At 43.1% G+C, this 18,246-nt stretch overlaps 1 protein-coding gene across 2 annotated transcripts; it reads right to left on the bottom strand.

The window, feature by feature from the left end:
* Positions 1 to 16: 16 nt before the first annotated feature.
* Positions 17 to 18,009, bottom strand: ORC2 (origin recognition complex subunit 2). 2 transcript variants are annotated; one of them, XM_051787093.1, is made up of 16 exons: positions 17,756 to 18,009; positions 16,840 to 16,983; positions 16,466 to 16,552; positions 15,081 to 15,170; positions 13,753 to 13,784; positions 12,478 to 12,535; positions 11,419 to 11,603; positions 10,726 to 10,824; positions 9,006 to 9,115; positions 6,081 to 6,213; positions 5,601 to 5,697; positions 4,241 to 4,387; positions 2,945 to 3,116; positions 2,613 to 2,674; positions 1,764 to 1,882; positions 17 to 1,121 (listed from the first exon to the last, which is right to left on the bottom strand). In XM_051787093.1, the coding sequence occupies exons 1-16, from the start codon at positions 17,853 to 17,855 to the stop codon at positions 1,035 to 1,037; spliced, it is 1,722 nt and encodes a 573-aa protein (XP_051643053.1). In that variant the 5' UTR covers positions 17,856 to 18,009; the 3' UTR covers positions 17 to 1,034. The 2 variants fall into 2 exon arrangements, with proteins under 2 accessions (XP_051643053.1, XP_051643054.1); XM_051787094.1 differs by lacking the exon at positions 17,756 to 18,009 and adding an exon at positions 17,323 to 17,580.
* Between the last annotated feature and the right edge of the window lie 237 nt (positions 18,010 to 18,246).

Genomic DNA, 18,246 nt, shown 5'->3' with positions numbered 1-18,246 from the left:
AGACAAGACAAGCTAATGAAAATTAATAAGGTACTTTATTTGATAGTCTAAACTATTACAACACTGAGCTGTAACAGGGCTACCAAATGTTAAACATACAGAATCCCTGAAGTGTCTGGCTGGCAGAATACAGTTGATGGAAGTATAGAGCTTCCTCTCACATAACTGAGAAAAAAAAAGTGAAGATGTCCAACTTCAGTGGTCTCCCAACCTCCTAAGGGCTTAAAAAAAGGGAGAGCTTATAAGTGGCATTTAAGGCCTCCTTCAGGATCAACGGACACTCCTGATGTAAAAAATACAAATATACAATCAAGCTTTAAAAAAATAAACAAAAAAGCTTCACAGCCTTTTCATATTTCTGGATTGCACCTTGCAAAATAGCAGGTAATGACTTGAGTCTATCACAATTTAGATCATCTAAATCTTCTTATAAAAGGATGTAGGTCTGGGGCAAGTCCTTCAGTTTTATTGCCAGAATTTACTAAGTTACCCACAGCATCCCAAACCCACTAGTATTCTCCTTTCCTCATGCAATCAAGGTAGGTCTCCTAGCATTTTAAATCTTGGCTTCTTCATACACTGGAAGCTAGCTTTGTCTAAATGGTAAAGGAGTACTGGAAAGCACTCAGTTGACAAAAGTTGCACCACGAGTACAAACTAAAGCCGTGACCATCTTGTGACTTGCGCTTCCCAAGTACATTGCTCCAATCAAACCCTCATGTCTGGTGAGGTAGAGAGCAGAAGGCACAGTCTTACTGAGTTTGCTTTTCTGGCTGTAAGAGTGGCTGCACAGATATGAAGGTGGCGTTATCTGAGCTAAGAGACAAAGCAGACAAATCCAACTACAGCACAAGAGATGCTGTGCTTACAGAAGTCATCATTCCAAACCACCTGAACAATGAGCATGGCTCATTAGAATTAACACTTTTCAGTCCAGCAGCCGTGGGGTTGGAAGAAGAGAGATCTGAGTATAGGCCCCTCTCCAGCAGCCCTTGAGAGCATTTGCCATAGATGCTTTTGAGAACACAGAGACATTACGCATCTTCATCCTGATTCTCTAAGAAGTCGGTCAAGGTACTGTCATCCACAGGAATTAATAAGTATTCCACACCATCAGCTCCCTGAGAACAGACAGACATACACGTTTTGTTAACAGCAGTGTAAAGGACAAGGCAAGCCACCAGACAGCACTGCAATGCTAGCATTTATCTGCAGTCTGGACGAGAGCTGGCCAGCATTCTGAAGGACTACTTTACTAAAAACCAGAAATATTTCACTAGAGCAATGCTGGAAATGCACAAATACTGAGAAAAGTCAGTATAGGATAAATCTTCTTGTGTGTTGTGCTAGTCTGACACTACACAGCTCACCATATCTAGTACTGCTATATTGCCTCATTATTAGGATGAGTCTGCATTCTTTTCTTGTGAAAATAGAGCTAACTATTGGCAGCAGACTGGCAGGCTCCACAGTCCATTATTTCTCACAGTCTTCAGGAAGAAGAGACATGTAGGTTGCTGAGTAACCAAAGCACGCTGCATTTTTACAGCATGTAAAGGGTGTTGACAAATTGGAGGCATGGAAAGAGCTGCAATTACAGAATTTCAGCCCCTTGCTAGTTCCTAGGTGTTTAAAATAATACAGCCTCACTTAGTAGCAATTAAGCATCTTTTTTATTTAAAGTGGTTTTATTATTTTTTTATTATTATTATATTAAAGTGATTTAAAGTAAAATCCAGAATTATATTCTTCCCTCAACTCACCCGCTTGGTCCGGATGAGCTTGTGGTCCCTGAATTCTGTCAGCTGTGCCCTGAGTGTCAGGTCACTGTTCACAAGGAAAGCCTCCCGACACTGCTGGTAAAAGTCTTGGAAAGACAGCCCTGGAGACAGAAAAAGTCAAGAACAAGAAATGGAAAGTGGTAAGATTGTCAGAATATTCCAGGTCTAATGCCACATACTTTCTCTGCCTGAAAGCCTTGCTTTGGCTCAGACCACAGTGCCTACAGTAACATCACCTCTTTCAAGTACACATCCAAGCTAATATTTTAGTAATTAATGGAAAACCACTGAATTAACATTCCAGTCACACTGTTGCCTAAAGGAATTTTAATAGCACTTTAAATGCACTTTCCAACATGGTTAATCTCTCTAATTTCCAACTCTATCTTACTTTCTTTACCATTAAAAAGTTATTCATATCCACTGCAGCACCTATTACAGATGGTGACAGAATATTCCACATGTATAGCAGGGATACATCAGAAGCCACCTAGACAGGAGCAGCATGGGAAAAAAATCATCTATCTTTCCCTGGTCCTTTAGGTGCAAGTTATGCAAATTCATAGACTTCATTTTAATTTTTTTTAACTCCACAGCCCCCCATGAATGGTCTCAGTCATGTCTAAGAATCAAAGCAGACAACAGTGAGAGCAGATCCATCAGAACCAGCCAGTCTATTGATTTCCTGTCAGTCAGACACAGTGCCACTTAGAAAGACACTGAGCCGACCGCTGTAGCACTTCTGTTGCTGGAGATGTAACCTGCATACCAAAAGCCAGGGCTGCTGTGAATGGCAACACCCCAAACAGATGAGCAAAGGTGGGTACTTACCTGGGTAAGATGGGTTGTCCTTTTTCTCCAGCTGGTACTGAGCAAGCAATCTGAATATCCCCCTAATTGAAAGGAGGAAAGGAGAAAATCAAAATAAAAATAGTAATTGAGAAACAACCCAAAACCCCCACCTTTGTGCCCTTTTGCACAAAGACCTAGTTGTGAATCCTATCACTGGACAAGGTTTGCTATCCAAATGCTCTTTATTTAAAGTAACCACTCAACTGGAACCCAGGTCCTGCTATCTTCATCTTCAACACTGTTGTCAGAGAAATGGATTGTAAGGACTGTGTCCTCAGCAAGTGCTACTACGAAGTGTAAGAGTGTCTTACCTGGCATTGGGAGTGAGACTGCGCAGGACATGCGTGAGGGAGCTCAAAGCCAAAGATCCAGACTGCTGTACTAAAAGCGAATTCTCATAAGATGTTTCTTCCACGTAAGGACTAAATGTGGTTGTTTCATACCAAAGCCAGTTATAGAGACTCAGCTTTGCCTGATCCCACACTAGACAGAGAGAAAAGAGCAAGCAGACAAAATTGGGAGATTTATCTTTTCTAAGGTGTTAAATAAGCAATATTAAAATGTACATAGTTCTACTGTAGGACTGAGGAAACTATGCATGCTTGTGAAATTCACAGTACAGAGACCCAGATACTTGCTGTTCCAGCAAGACAATTTCTCTTCAACAAAACATTTGCATGCATCCCTTTTCCATACCAGTTTCATAGATAGACTGTAAATCCTTCCAGAGTCAACAGTGTGCAACCAGCTGCAGCTGGATGCTCTGCCCAGAGTGCGGGTAAACCAGCTTGAACAATACCCTTCTCAGAGTGTGTGGAGATTCCTTCCTTGAGTGGGGATGCTCCTCGAAGTTACTTCTCAAGGCTGAACTAAAGAGATTTGCCCACAGTTGTTGGTATGGGTAAGTAACATCAATCTCTACTTAATAATTGTTTTTGCTAGCTTTAATATAAGTGCTTCAATATTCCTTCAAAAATAGTGCACTGTACTAGTATAGCCACCTATACTCTGTACTAAATAATTCTGATTAAGATCTTTTAGTCTAGTCATCATCTTAATTTAAAAAAACCACATTTATTTATGTATTTGGTTTGCCATCCTTAATCCTGTGAGACAAAGTTCAATTACACCTAATATAATCCTTTAGACATAAACTATCTACTAAGTCTGGCACTAAGATTGGGTCCAGCCACAACTAGACTCCTCTCTGAGGACGAGTTTAGAAAGCAGGGGGGGTCCATCTACACCTCATGGCTCAGTGGGAGGGCTTCTCTAATCAACTTTGTCTGAAGCTTCTGTTCTGCCCCCAACACTGCCTGATAAACAAAATTGTTAAGTTGCAATGACAGACATAACATCCAATTTCTAATTCAGTAAGTCCCTAAAATCAAAGGGTGCCAGAAGCTAGGGATCTATTTGTATATTATGATCAGTATTACTTGTCAGTATCTTTATACAGTTTTGGTTCAGTACCACCATAGTCCCCATGGGGATTATACACACATCAAAAGAACTGTTCTACAAATCAACAGTAATACACGAGGTTATGAAACAGCAGCCCCAAAGCAGAATGCAGATTCTTCTCTTTGCTAGATCAGGGAACTCACTGAGAGGAGCATTGATGTGATCAATAGAGGCAATGAGGTAAACACTGGGCAGAGATGACAGCTGTGCAAGGATCTGCTGACTTCTTTCTCCTCTTAACATCTGGCTGTCCAGGTTATGGATGAGGACATAGAGCTCTAAAGATGAATCTGCAAAGTCAGAAAAAACAGCAGAGAACCAATCAAAGAAACTGCACACAAGCTGGCTTCCCATTCCCAGTGCAGCACAGGACAAGTCTACTCCATCAGGCTCCATATACATCACTCCAATATCAAATCACTTTCCTTTTACGGCTTACTTTGATCCCATACTTGGTTTTTCTGAGCACCTAAAAGGATTTTTCTCAATTCACTGTATCACAGTTGTCATCACAGCTACAGTTGTTTTTTTCAGTTTAAGCTTTTCTGTTATAATCCACTTTCCACTTGGTCACAGGTTTACTGTGAATTGCCCTTTTAGCTATGCATTTCTTTGCAACTCAAGATCATTAAAATATATTTTAGAATGGAAGCCTAAGCACAGTTTGTTCAGCTGCTTTTGAGTTACGTGACTAAGATCTTTAAGCTCCTCCTCACATAATGAAAATGCATTTCCTATAAAGGGTTGGCTCCAAAACACATTAACTTCATTGGAAATTTTTCCCACTGAGTCCTGAAAGAAAGTTACAAAGACCTAGCTTGGATAATGCAAATGGCAGATGCTAAAATTTCTGGATAGTTTCTTGCTGCTGTATTTATCCCTAGGAACAGCTGTTTCCTCTGTCCAGAAACAATTCTGGAACTACAACCAGTTTTTGTGCAAATGAATACATACTTGTCTGCCAATGAAAACCAAAGGTTCCTCAGATTTCCAGTCAGATCAGCTGTAGTGTACTTGATTTATGTACATCAAGGTGCATACTGCTGTTCACCAGTCTTTTCACTTAGTCCCACCAGACATGATGGGTAATGATGCAAAACAAAATATAAACACTGAAAAACCAATGCCGTGCACAAATAAGATTCCATGGCAATGTATATAATATGTATATAAAAGCAGTAAAAGAGATGTTCAAAAGTATTTCAAGCAAGCATTCCATGTGGGAATACCTGTTTAATTTTCCTTTTGAAACCAATTCTAACCTGCTTGTTTGACACTGCTGTCCTGCTGTAAAACACTGACTGAGGTAACAGCTTGGGATCGTGCACACGTATTTCTGGTGCATATGTTTTCATATATGTTGCATAAATTACAAGCAAGGAAGTATACCAGTTACAATACACTAAGAAACTGTGATTGCACATATGAAAACTATGAGGAAAGAAATGCCCTCCTAACAGCAAGTAAACTCTAATATTTTAATGTATAGATTAGTCATTTTACCTTCTTTAAACCTTTTAGTAATGAATTCAAGTTGGTCAAGGGGGCTGCGGAAGGTTCCTATATGATCCAATACCTCCTCTGTGATGGAGTTGAGAATCTGAAAAAGAAAACAGGTGTCCCTTATGAAGGGATCTGGCACTGAAGTGTAGAAAATCTGAAACTGCCCTTGACTCTCGTGTGGGAGGTAATCCAATTTTTACCATCAAATCCCCAAAATAGTCAACATTAACAAAAAAATTCTACCCCTTTTCAAAATAGTGACATAAAATAAGGCTTCAGAGTGATAAGTATCTAGTAATTACTGCAGTTCCTTGGAAAATGCACAGGATAATTTCTTTAAGAGAGAGAGGAACTGCTCTTCATTCAAGAGCCTGCTGCTATAGGATGCAGCAGGCTTCCTTAATATTTTACACTGAGAGACTTAAGAGGTATCTGTAAAACAGGATGATTACATAAGCCATAAGCTTTTCCCACACTTACAGATCTCACAGTGATGCTGGGGAAGTATCCATTAACTACAAGGTGAACAGAATCCTGGAGCAGAGACGTACGAAACTTCTCCAACAAATCACGCTTTGAGCCCAGTCCATACAGCACGATATTGAAACCCAAGCTGCAGAAAAGTGAGCAAAATACACTGAATCAAAAAAGTACAAGTCTGGTTTTAGGTTCATACATTTATTAAGCAAAATGATCCACTGCAATCTTGCCTCTAAAAACTTTCACATTTTGTCAACTCCAGGCTTACCTTCAGCTGACAGCTGATAAATAAGATGAGCTGCAAGGAATCTGAAATGTGGTATGTGCCATTCTACTAAAAGAAGCCTTTTAACAGCCTAGAGGCTCACAAATTCAGCAAAACATCTATGTAAGAAAATGGTATTGACTAAGAACGTGATAGTACATCTAAAACTTCAGGTTACAAATGTAACCAGCACTCACATGTATCTCCTCACCAGTGGTTATAATAAATGTTTACCAGGGGTCACAGCAACGACAAGGAAAAAAGCAAGCCTTCATGCTGATTTTCCACTCTGATCCACAGGTGCAATTTCAAAGCAAAATTACTCTATTCTCATACATATTTCTTATCCTAATTGTTCCACAGAAAAAGAGGCAGGAAAGCGCAAAGAGAATATGGTAGGGAATTGCAGAATCCCAGAGAAACTGGCTTTAGTCACATCCACTCCTCTCTCAGGATCTGAGCATGATCTGAGAAATGCTCATTAGGCCTTGGTCTTTGCAAATTGCACCTGGACTAAGCCCCTCTCTAACTTATCAGAAACCCTGTCTGTTCCCAGGAACTAGTGATGTCTAATGAGCACAGGTTTTTTAACAAGCAGCCTTGGAAACTTATTTTTCTTGCCTGAATAACAACCCCAGTGGAATAATATTTCAGTTGCTGAACCTTCAGAGAAGGTTACCGACTCAAATTGCGGCCAGGATGAAAAAATTAATATGACTGAAGCCCACTCTCTTGCCACCCTATAAGCAGTGGTCTGAAATGAAATCATTTTGAGGTCTCAGTTCCCAGAAGGTAACTGGCTAATGTGTATGTCTCAAACATTGATAACCAGATGGCTGTGAAGCCAACCAAGGACTGTTAATAGTAACAGACAAGAATTGTTGATAATAACCAAGTATTACTGGTATTAACACACCGTGAGGAAGAACAAGTTTTGGCTGGAAAAAAGGGGCTAGGTGGAGACAGGGCAGCACTTTTCTGAACCACAACACAGTACAGTGCAAGTGCAGGAATGGCTGGCAGGAAGTGGATGTGGACTATAAGGTGGGATTGGAACTACAAAAGACCCCCGAAGCCCTTTGACCCACTTCCAGAAAGGCCTAAAAGAACGGACTGTGCATAACTAATTAGCATAGAAAGGGACAAACCTGCCCATGAAAAGGTACCCCCCAAGCCCAGGCAGTGCCCTCAAACCCCGGACATGTCATCAGCCGGACCGACGCAGCTGGATCGTTGCTTACCAGGTGGATCAATGCTGAAACCAGGATCGGCATCCCCTCAGCTGGGTTGGGGCTGAGACCAGGATCAGCATCCCATCAGCCACATGGATCCTGGAGCAAAGGTTGATGATCCCTTTTTCTCTCTCTTTTCCTTTTTCTTTTCCTCTCTTTTTTTCTTTAATTCTTTAATCTCCCTTTCTAATCAACCTCTTTAATTTCTCTTTTCCCTTCTACCCTACTCCTTTATCCAGAACTCACTGCCATATGCCTGTATAGTAAGTCAGGGACTAACATACCAATTTTCATGCCATGTGAGTAATGTACTAATAAAACTCTCTGATTGTTTGTGGATGCTTTGATTTTTGTTGTTCCTTTTGACCAATGAGTATTTTTGAATCTTAAGAGCTTCCTTACTCTTAAGGGTAGGTCATCACAGGAATCACAAAGCTTTGTTTAGTTTTGAGAAGCACGAAAAGTATCATCTTGACCAGAAAGAAGTTTATCAGGTTACTCAAAAAGCACTGGGCAAAGGTAAGGTGTTCAACAGCTGTCACTGCCTGCAGTGCCATCTAAGGATTTGTTCCTTCTGCCCTGCCACATTCACCTCTAACCATCTGCCCAGATCGCTGAGTCATGGAGAACCCCTCCTCTTGCAACTCTCCAATTTTCACAGCTTATGTCTTTTTCATACACTTTGTCACTCCCCATGGATCACAGATTTCATTATACTCCACTCCCTTGCAAAGCTTCCAAGGGGCTTTCTCCTCACCAGTACTGGCTCCAGCCTCAGCACTTAACTTCAGAGCTGGTGGTCTGCCTTCTCTAAGGCACTTCAGAATCTCACAGCTCTCTATAGTTCCATTTGCTTTCCTGAATGTTCACTCTTTTCTCCTCACCATGAAGACACACAAAAACCCAAATAAAATTTATAGTTCCCATGTTTCCAAAAGCATTAAGGTTTCTTTGTGCCCAGATAATTAGGTACTACAGGCATTCAAAGTTAACTGCTACACCACTGGAGATGGCCACAGACTGAAGAAATTGGTGGTGGGCTACTCACTACCAGCTCGCTGCTGTAAGCAAAACCAATTCCTTACAAAGGACACTTTTTTCATCATTCACTTTCCCTGTTTTCTCATTATTCATGTTCCCTGTTTGTGAATGCCCTCTAGATTGGTTTAGAGAGGCACAGGCAAACTAGCCAGGTAGAATGCAACGTCATTGCACTTCAGGCATTCAGTTGAAGGAGTTAGTCAGATATGATTTGGTCTGCAGGAAGCACTGAACTACATTAATGTCACCTACCTTTAAATTTAAGCAATCAATCATAAGAAAAGAAGTCGCTCCTTAATTCACCCACAGGATATTGTTGACTAAGGGTAAGTTTACTGGCAGTGCCTTTTTACTAGGCTTATTTAGTGATTCTCATTGGATACTTACTGTAATTGCAGCATCCACTTGGAAAACAAGGATTCATGTTGCTGGTTAAGTTCTTTAATTTCAGCAGCATAGGCAAGGGGAGCTTTTGTCAGAAGATCACGCAGTGTTTCCTACGTTGAGAAAGAGATGACAGTCATTCAAAGCAGAGAAGAAACAAGGCATATCTGGAGTCCTTAAAAACACCCTCTAGTATGCTTTCTAGCAAGGGAGAATAGTTTTCATTGTCAGTGCACTCAATTTGTGGTTGTTTCTTTTTTCCATGAAGACCCCCTAAGCACAATTTTGCTACTGGAGACACAAAACAGAGATTAAGTAAACTTATTATGTGAAATGACAGCCAGAGTAGGACTAGAGTAGATATCACACTGTGTTTTTTGTCTTTCTGCCAAGTACGGGAAAACCACTACAGGAATAACAGGCACACTCAGAGCTTACACAGCCCCAAGCACTGCACCAGGAAGGTGCCAATATCACATCCCTGCTCACGGGAGCAAAGGCTTAGCAACATGCTCAGCAAAGGTTCAGATGTTTGTCACTACAAGAGAATGCTCAAAAAAACCCATCATCTTAAAAAAGAAATAAAGCAGGAAGAAAGTAATTTGCAGCTGATAGCTAAATGTAGAAAAAGTATTATTTCAAAAGCACCAAGAACCAAAGGAATAATTCAGCTTTAAAGGTATGCTGTGATGCTCATGTTTAATCAGCATGGCAGCATAAGTAGCATCAAATCTACCCTGACCTCCCTTTCTCTTCCATTTTAACAGCTTTGCTTTCCACTCCCTGGCAACAGAAGACAGTTTAGGCTGGAAAGGCAGCTGCAATGTATCAGACAAACAAAGCACTGAGAGACAGAACTCCTAAGCCTTCGATTATTTTGAAGTAAGCAGTAGATTTAACACTGAAAGCCTTGATTTCCTTCCAGAGCTGTTACAAAAGAACTTGTTAAGAATACAAGTTCTCTGGGCAGCTGTTCCTCTGGGCAGCAATTCCAGACAACAGCAGGCATCAGGCAGTCTGCATATATGCCATCTTTTACAACATAAATGGGCACAAAAAGCAGTCATGGACACAAGAACTCCAAATATTCTACACACTTCCCTGGCACCTGTCCTTGGGTACCTGTCTATGTAGGGTACCACTCCTTGCTTTGAACTGTCTCACGGAAGTAAGAAAAATAAAGTAATTCAGTCATCACAATTAGATGATTCCTGTCTACTAGAAACTGGAAAGGAACAAACTAAATCTAACAAACTAGGTGACAACATTTTGAGCTGTCCCAGTCCTGCAAGTAGCTTGACCTAGTAGTGTTCAGATTAAAAGAGCTCTCTATTTCCTCTACACATAAATAGTCAAGACGGCTTGTAATTCCCCATATTATTTCATTGACAAAGCACTCTTTTGGTGATAATTTTTAAAACAGGTCTCTACAATTGTGCTTCTCCCTCTTTTCCTCCCTCAAAAGCAAATTTTAACCTCTTCTGGTAACCTCTCCTCCCTGCATTTTCCCTACTGTCTCATATTCAAACAACTGGGCACTGTCCCTGCTCAGAGCAGCAGAAGGGAACATACTGCTTAAAATGCTATCTAAACCAGTGTTACCACCGAGCATGTAACAAGCAGAAATAAAGTGAAAATAGCAACATCAGGAAATTTTGAAGAGGGAAATCTTTATCAAAGAAATCAAAAGCTCCAAGAGTTGTGTTATTCACTGTGAACGTACCTGATTCAACCTTCTTTTCCGCAACTTCTGCAGCGTTCGGTCTGAAGTGAGCACTTTGGAACTACTGTGAGCTTCAAAGTATTCTTCCATCAGGTTGCTCTGTAAAAAGGACAGCAAGATCAGCCACACTCCTCCTGCCTCTCCCTAAGATGGCCGATATGAGACATAGCACAAGGATGAAGAGAAAGACAGAAAATATTAGCAAAAATGGCTTTTATAGTAGCATTCTGCCAAAGCCAACCTAGTCAGATGATTCCTTCCTGAAGATAGAGACTGAAAAGAGATTCTGAGAGAGAGAACACAACACTTAATTCTAAGGCAGTATGAGGATCCCTGATGCTGGAAGGAAATAAGATAATTAGGCTGAACACCAAGCCAGAACAGTAATGTGTGCTTCTTTTGGTGCTACAGGAATCAATTCCTTCATCCTTTATCAATACAAGGTCTCATGCTTCATGGACATCTTAGAACCTCTCCTTCTGAAGCTGCTAAGGATACAGACTGGATTAGCCCACAGGCTCCCATGATGCCTGTCCAACAGGGATTGCTCAGAAGTACTGCAAAAGCCAACCCAGCTGGTTTGATTTGAAATGAGTCCAGCAGTCCTTCTCCACAGTCAGGTGTGGTCACTGACAGCTTACTGTCACTACACATCCCTTCGCGTTTGCTAGCTTGGAATTTTTGCACACTCACCATCTTTTCCTCCTTATTTTTTTTGGCTAGGCTGTTTCTGGGAGGAGGTGTAGGTGCAGCCTTAGTTTTTGCTGGGGTCTTTTGACCTGATAAAACAGTGCTGACTTCTTGCTGATCTTCTTCATCCTCCTCCTCTGAGCAGGAAGCAGAATATTCACTCTCACTTTCCAAACAGGAATCTGGAGCTAAAGCATAAATTTACGATTAAAAGCTAGGAACGACTTCTTATATGTAATCCATTTTGCACCATCTCACACACATTCTCGAGAAGTTTTTCAAGCATATGAATCCTCAATATTTTTTACAGAAAGGTAAAATCAATGCTTAACAGAACTGCAAACACACATGGTCATTTCTTTCCCAGTTCTAGCATCACAAAGTATTGTTAAGTAAAGCTTGCTCCTTGACACCAACTAAGAAACATAATCCTACCATAAAAATGGACAGTGGAATTCCCTATTTCTCTTAGAATCTCTGCATAAGTTTTCCCAAATGCCAATCATGCAAGCTGAGTATCTTTTAAGTCACACTGCAAAAAGGTTTTGTACAATATCTCTGTTAGCAGTGTTGATTGAAGAGCGCAGACAAATCTGGCTCAGTCTTGGTCTCTCAACACAAAAGAAACAGAAGATGAAACACCGTGTACTAAACTCTCCTATGCATTCATTCTGAGCATGTATAGCCAACCAGTTGTTGGAATAACTATTGGAATACTTTACCATGGATGTCCCAGCCATCATCAAAAAGTTTTATGACCTGGTTCAAGCAATTATGCCACATTTAAGTGCCAGCACAGGTTAGATAACTGGAAGTTTTGTCTCTTTTGATCATGTTACTGAAGTTTGGCAACTTGGTGCTTCTAACCTTTCCATCCCTTACCTTAGTAACTATCAGTTGTAGGGAAAAGGTCAACATAAGGACATTTCTACACTCTCTGCAGGATGAAGCAGATTACTTCAGTCACACTGCTACTACAGGCAGAAGCTCACCAGGAAAAACACTCTCTCCTGAGCACAGCCTCACTGACTGTGGGAGCTAACTGCAAAGGCTGATCCTTACCTGCTAGCCTCTTTCTGAGCCTGTAAGGTGTGGTTGACACAAATTCTTTCTTTTTACTCTGCAACAGCAAAGAAAAAACATACATTAGAAGAAGAAGCATAGCTCTCCTCTAAACAGCCCTCTGCCAAGCAAAGAGTAGAATCAGGTTACATTTCCAAAGTATTTCAGCCCACATGAAACTAGGAAAGCAGAGGCAGTAAGTATGGAGAGTTCTTGTTTTGCCATTCCGAGGGAGGCAGGATCAGGTTCCAAAAGGGGCTTAGTTCTTTCAACTCATGTCTTGAGATGGAGGGTACAAAATTGTGAAATCTCCAACCAAGATGCCAATCTTGGTCCCTCAGGAAGAGTCAAATTGAAGCAATGACAAACTGAAAATGCTTTGGTCCCCACAGCAGTCATCTTCCACACCATGCTGTCTACTGAAAGTCCTTTGGAAGTCCCTCTATGAAAACAACTACCCTAATGACAGAAGACCACTCAGCATACTAAACCCAGAAGTACAGCACAAGGAACCCAAGCTGCCTGCGCTCATCACATTGTAGTGGTACATTTTCCTTACATATGTGTAAAGCGCATGCCTGACTTGGACACTGGATCAAGTCTGCAACACTTAGGAAACACTTTTGTTGATCCTGACAAAGTGGATGTGAAATCATCAGGGAGTGAATACGGCATCCCAAAACAGCATCTCTTTTTCAGGCATATCTCATCCTGGAACCTTATTCCAGAAAAGTTGTGTATGATGCTATACCATTTTAGAAAGCCAACTGTTCCACTCTATAACCACAACTGGCAGTTCTGGACAGTATCTCTCTGTAACATCACAAAACACAACATCAACTTACATCCCCCCGTTATCCCAATTTATAAACCAATGCTAAAGTAAGAAACTGAACAGCACCACAGTTCTTGAACTCCTGTTCTAACAGCACTCCTTACAATTAAGGTTTTTTCTTCCTTTAGTGAGAAACTGGAAAGCTATGAGTTTAACTGTGTATTAAGGGATAGTCGAGCATCCTCACTTGTGTGATGCAAGGAAATAGTTTCCACCCATGGTAATTAAGCTGTCAAACCCACTATTTGCCCACTGACTCCAAACCCCATAGTCGTCATTAATGGCAGCTCTGGTTCTCATTTCAGTTACTCCTGTGTGGCTGGATTAGGCTTTTCAAGGTCTTTCCTTTCCAGAACTGTACGACTGGCCACCTCAAGTTTTAAAAGTAGGGGGAAAAAAAAATCCAACCAAAATCCAACCAAGCTGAAGTCATCACTCACCCTCAGCTGCTCTTTGTTTGAACTTGAATGTTCTGAAAAACAAGAAACAGCATTGTACAGAGTACTGCATATTTTCAACAGCGGCGCAAGGTGATCCAGCAGAAAACCAGGCATTCACTATTCAAAAGTATGCTGCACCAGAATATCAGCTCCCTGACGCTACCTCCTCACAGGTAGGCAAGGAGAGAACAAAGACAATTGTTGGGAGGAATGGGTTAAAAGTAGAAGACTGGCAGAGATTTACAAATATGCTCAAGTGACCCTGCAGCTGGGGATAGCAAAGACTCAAGTAGCAATGTAGAAAAACACATATACCATGTATATTGCTGTTGGCTCTCTGTATGCTTTGAGAAGTAGAGCATCTGTGTCTAGATAACACAGGTGCTTGCTAGACCTGGAGACACCCTAATGGGAGAGTGAATGAGGAGGCTCAAGCTCCCTGTCTTGGTACAGAGAGGATCAAAACACAGTGAAAATCACAGCACGGTGGTAAACTATACACATGTGAGAAGCCACTGATAAACCAGTTTGAACAGCAGGTTTTCAGGTGATTCTCTAGCACTGGACTAAACAGTGCCTGAATCTCCACTTGGTGCCTACACCACCTCCACTTGTGCGCCTCTGCCCAGGTGTTGCCTCAGGGAACCTGTGGTTAGTGAGGTAATGGAAGTAAATTTACTCTTTGCATTCCAGCCAAGAGTCTGTGGTTGTTCCAGCTGCCTGCCTGTGTCGACTCACACAACAGTCAATGTTATTACCACAGAAGGCAGCTTTTAATTCTGGTCACAGCTTTGGGAGGCCATTGGGAGGAGGGAAGAGGCAGAAAAATGAGGTAATGTTTTCTCCCTGAGCACATCAGACTCCACTTCTGAGCACAAAGGCACATGCTCTTGCCAGTGCTGACCTGCACTGATTTCTCCCACCTGTATTTCTCCCTGCAGCACTGGGTGCTTAAATATTATATAATAAAGTGTGAATTTACACATGAACACCCCCACACTCCTACCTAGTTGCTGCTTAACGCATAAACCCAACTCATAACTCTCTCAAGTGCAAGTATTTCTGTTAAATGCAGAGGAAGTCCTTAAATGTCACAGCAGTAGATGAGAAAGAAGCTCCTGTTTCCTCTAGAGCAGCAGGGCAGAAGAAATCTGACACTCAGGTGAAGCAGAGGCCATGCATACCAAACAGTTCAGCCTATGGTGTTAAGCTGACTAGAACACTCAGGCATGACAGAAACTGGCACTCAAGCATTCATTCCACCAACCCAATAGAAACATAACTGCCATTCACTCAGCTTCAGTTGCTGAAGCCATCATAGGACTTACTGCTACTTTGAGGTGTCTTTGCTGTCTTCCCAGGGCCCTTGGAGTGATCAGGTGCCACACTCTGTTCTGGTGTGTGGGCTAATTCAGAGGCTGTAGGAAAGAGGGGAAAAGGAAGAAGTTTCACATGTCAGGTACAAAACTTCCAGATCTGAGTAGTCAGGCATGGAGCCATATACTGGAAATGCTCTCTAAGTATTAATTCCTTAGCTATTGCAGGAAGTGCACCAGATACTTCCATTTTTTTTCTAACCCTAATGGTGAATGTAATCCTCGGCAAAGATTTTCAAAGACTGAACTCGTCAGTTAATTAATTTTACAAGTATGGCTGAGGCAATGGCAGAGCTCATTTTGCTGCCTGGGAGATCACGTCTGAATCAGAGAGATGTTTGGCCAGGCTCACTTAGCCCTTTAAAACTGCTCAGTTGGACATAGTAAAGCATCAGGTATAACAAACACATCAGTTGCCCAGGAGGAACTATTTACCTCTTTGTACTACTTATCAGCACAAGCTGAAGCCAAAGGACTGATCTGAATATGAAAGGTCCCCATAACCTGCAAACAGTCCCTACCATTGCAGGACCAACAGCCTATTGTATGGAACAACACTGTGACTAACAGCCCAGCATTGTATGACTTCCCGTTTTCAAACTGACTTGGCTCCAGGAGAGAGCACCAGTGAAACCTACTCTGCTGCAGAAGGAGGTGTAAGATAAGAAAGACACAACTTCCCAAGACACAGTAGAAGCTAAGAGGCACCAAAACCCTCTCCTTCGGATTATCCTTTGTAAGATGTATCAGTAGCTGTGACAGCTAAATGCTAATGAAATTCAGACAGTGTTGGACATACTCAAGTGAGAAGAAATGGTGACAACAGGCCTCAAGCATCTTATTTGAACCAAAAGAGTCCACCCTCTCCAGAACTGCAACTTTCTGCAGGACTGTGAACTTAGAGTCCAGTTAGCCCAGCAAGCACACTCAGACACTTTGAGTAGAAATCCTCTGACACACAAAGCTAATGTAGCCTTTGTTTGATTCTCTGCTACGTAGTGAGGATATTCTCACATCCTTCTAAATTACACAAATAAAAACCCTACCATCCTTTGGCACTTACATGCAGACTTTTTCCCAGCATTAAGAAACTTCTACATTTTCTTATGTGTTTATCATCTGTATTTCTTACCCCCATCATGTCGTTGCTTTGTCCTAGCCCTGTGCTTTTGTTTCTGATGAAGACTGATTCAAAGACCGATAAAAGGTACTGAAATACTGCAATTATATGCAATTATATCTTTTGCATAAAAAGAAGTGACAAATCACTTAAATAAGAATACTCAAAAAAAGACCATAGACGGAGCAAGAATGAAAGAAAAAAGAGCAAAACATACCCAGCTCTGCCATTTTACTGGAGCGTTTGGGAGTCTGAAATGAGTAAACTTCACCACCACTTACACTTGTGCCATTTCCCATTGGATCTGCGAAAAGAAATGTTACCTGCAGCTATTTTAAAAGCACTGATATATTCCCAACCCAAGAAATATGGAATGCAATATTTCGCTATTTGGTTCTCTTTATACTGCAGGTGTTATAAAATAAATATCATAATAAAATCCTAGAATAATAATCCTCTCCTCTGCCTGTTACCACAACCACAGCCAGAGCTGGTTCAGCCCTCAAAAGCAATTTCACTGGCATTGTACAACCCTGACACTGCAAGAATCTCCTTAAGTCACAGATGTGTTACATTTTCTCCTGCTAATACCTTGGGTACATATTCCAAGAGTAGCAACATAGTTCTTCTCTTCTAGGATCTCCTGAGCTTCATCATCTGAAATATTCTCAAGTTTCTTCACAAATCTCTTCAAACTGATACTCGGCTGAGGCTTGTCCTTCCGTACTTTGATACCTAGGATTGCAATAAAAGCTTTAACCTCTGCTATTTCATGATTTCTACTGCAGTAGTATGCAGCCACCCAACTCAGAGACCAAGTTGCTGTTATAACAAATACAACGCTAAGATGTCCTGCTAAAAGAAGACCTGGTCAGCAGCTGACCCTACAACCATTAGTCCCTCGTTCTCCACAAATGCTGCAGTTCCTAAGGACAAGACACTCATTTCAGCACACACCAGCTTCCATCATTTGGGCAAAATGACAGTGACTCGCACATTACAGCACTGCATGCAAAGGGGACGGTACTTGCCATGCCCTGTCCTTCATGGTGGAAGGGAGCAAGTGGACAATACCTTGCCTGTAGGCTGTCAGAACACGCGTGGGAGAATTTAGGCTGCGACCCCTCTGGAGACCGTGTGTCTGACCTTCTGCTCAAAGTAGGGCCGGCAGTGTCTGATTCGGATGCTCTGTGCCTTGTACTGGCAAGTTTGAAGCATCTCCACAAAGGTTCCAAACCTTAAAAGTAGTCAAAACTGCAGCGAAACTCCCCTACAGCACCCACCACGCGGAGCCTCGCTCCGCCCCGCCCGCAGCCCGTCCTGTGCCGGGCTGGACAGGGACCAACCGCGGAGGGGGCGGTCGTTCGACCCCGGAGGCCTCGTCCTGCTGCGGCCCGACCTGGGTGCTGTAGAGCCCCTTTCCCGGGGGCCGCGGCGGCTGCTCAGAGCCCCCTCCCCGCGCCCTGGGAGCGGTGCCGGGCTGGCCGCTGCCCGGGGCCGGCTGTACCTGTGTCGTCGGCGATGTGCTTCAGGACCTCCTCGTCGGGCACGAACTTCACCTGCAGGACGCGGCGGCGGCCGCCGCCCGACCCCTCGCTGCGGCTCATGGCGGCCCCGCCTCGCCTCACCTCACCCCACCCCTCACGGCGCCGCTCCGGCGGGACCGGGGCCAGAACCGGGGTCCCGACCGCTCCCCGCGCCGCCGGCAGCGGCAGCAGGAGGCGGATCCGCGCTCGCGTGGAGCCAGCGCTCCGCCCCGCCCGCCCCGAGAGCGGCGGCCGCGCCGTGCGGGACCCGTCCCGAGGCCAACCCGCGGCCCGCTCCCGGCCCAGGGCGGGACTTCCGCCGCCAGGGAGGCGCGGCCCCGGGGCGCATGCCCGGGGTGCCGGGGCGAGGGACAGCCCCGGGCACAGCGCTGCCCGCGGCCCCGGGCACAGCGCTGCCCGCGGCCCCGGGCACAGCGCTGCCCGCGGCCCCGGGCACAGCGCTGCCCGCGGC

This window comes from Manacus candei, unplaced genomic scaffold (genome assembly GCF_025592945.1).
Source record: "Manacus candei isolate 608988 ecotype Guabito, Panama unplaced genomic scaffold, ASM2559294v1 h1tg000023l, whole genome shotgun sequence".
Taxonomy (NCBI): Eukaryota; Metazoa; Chordata; class Aves; order Passeriformes; family Pipridae; genus Manacus; species Manacus candei.
Note: the sequence above shows the minus strand (reverse complement) of the source record. Positions and strands in the feature narration are given on the sequence as shown.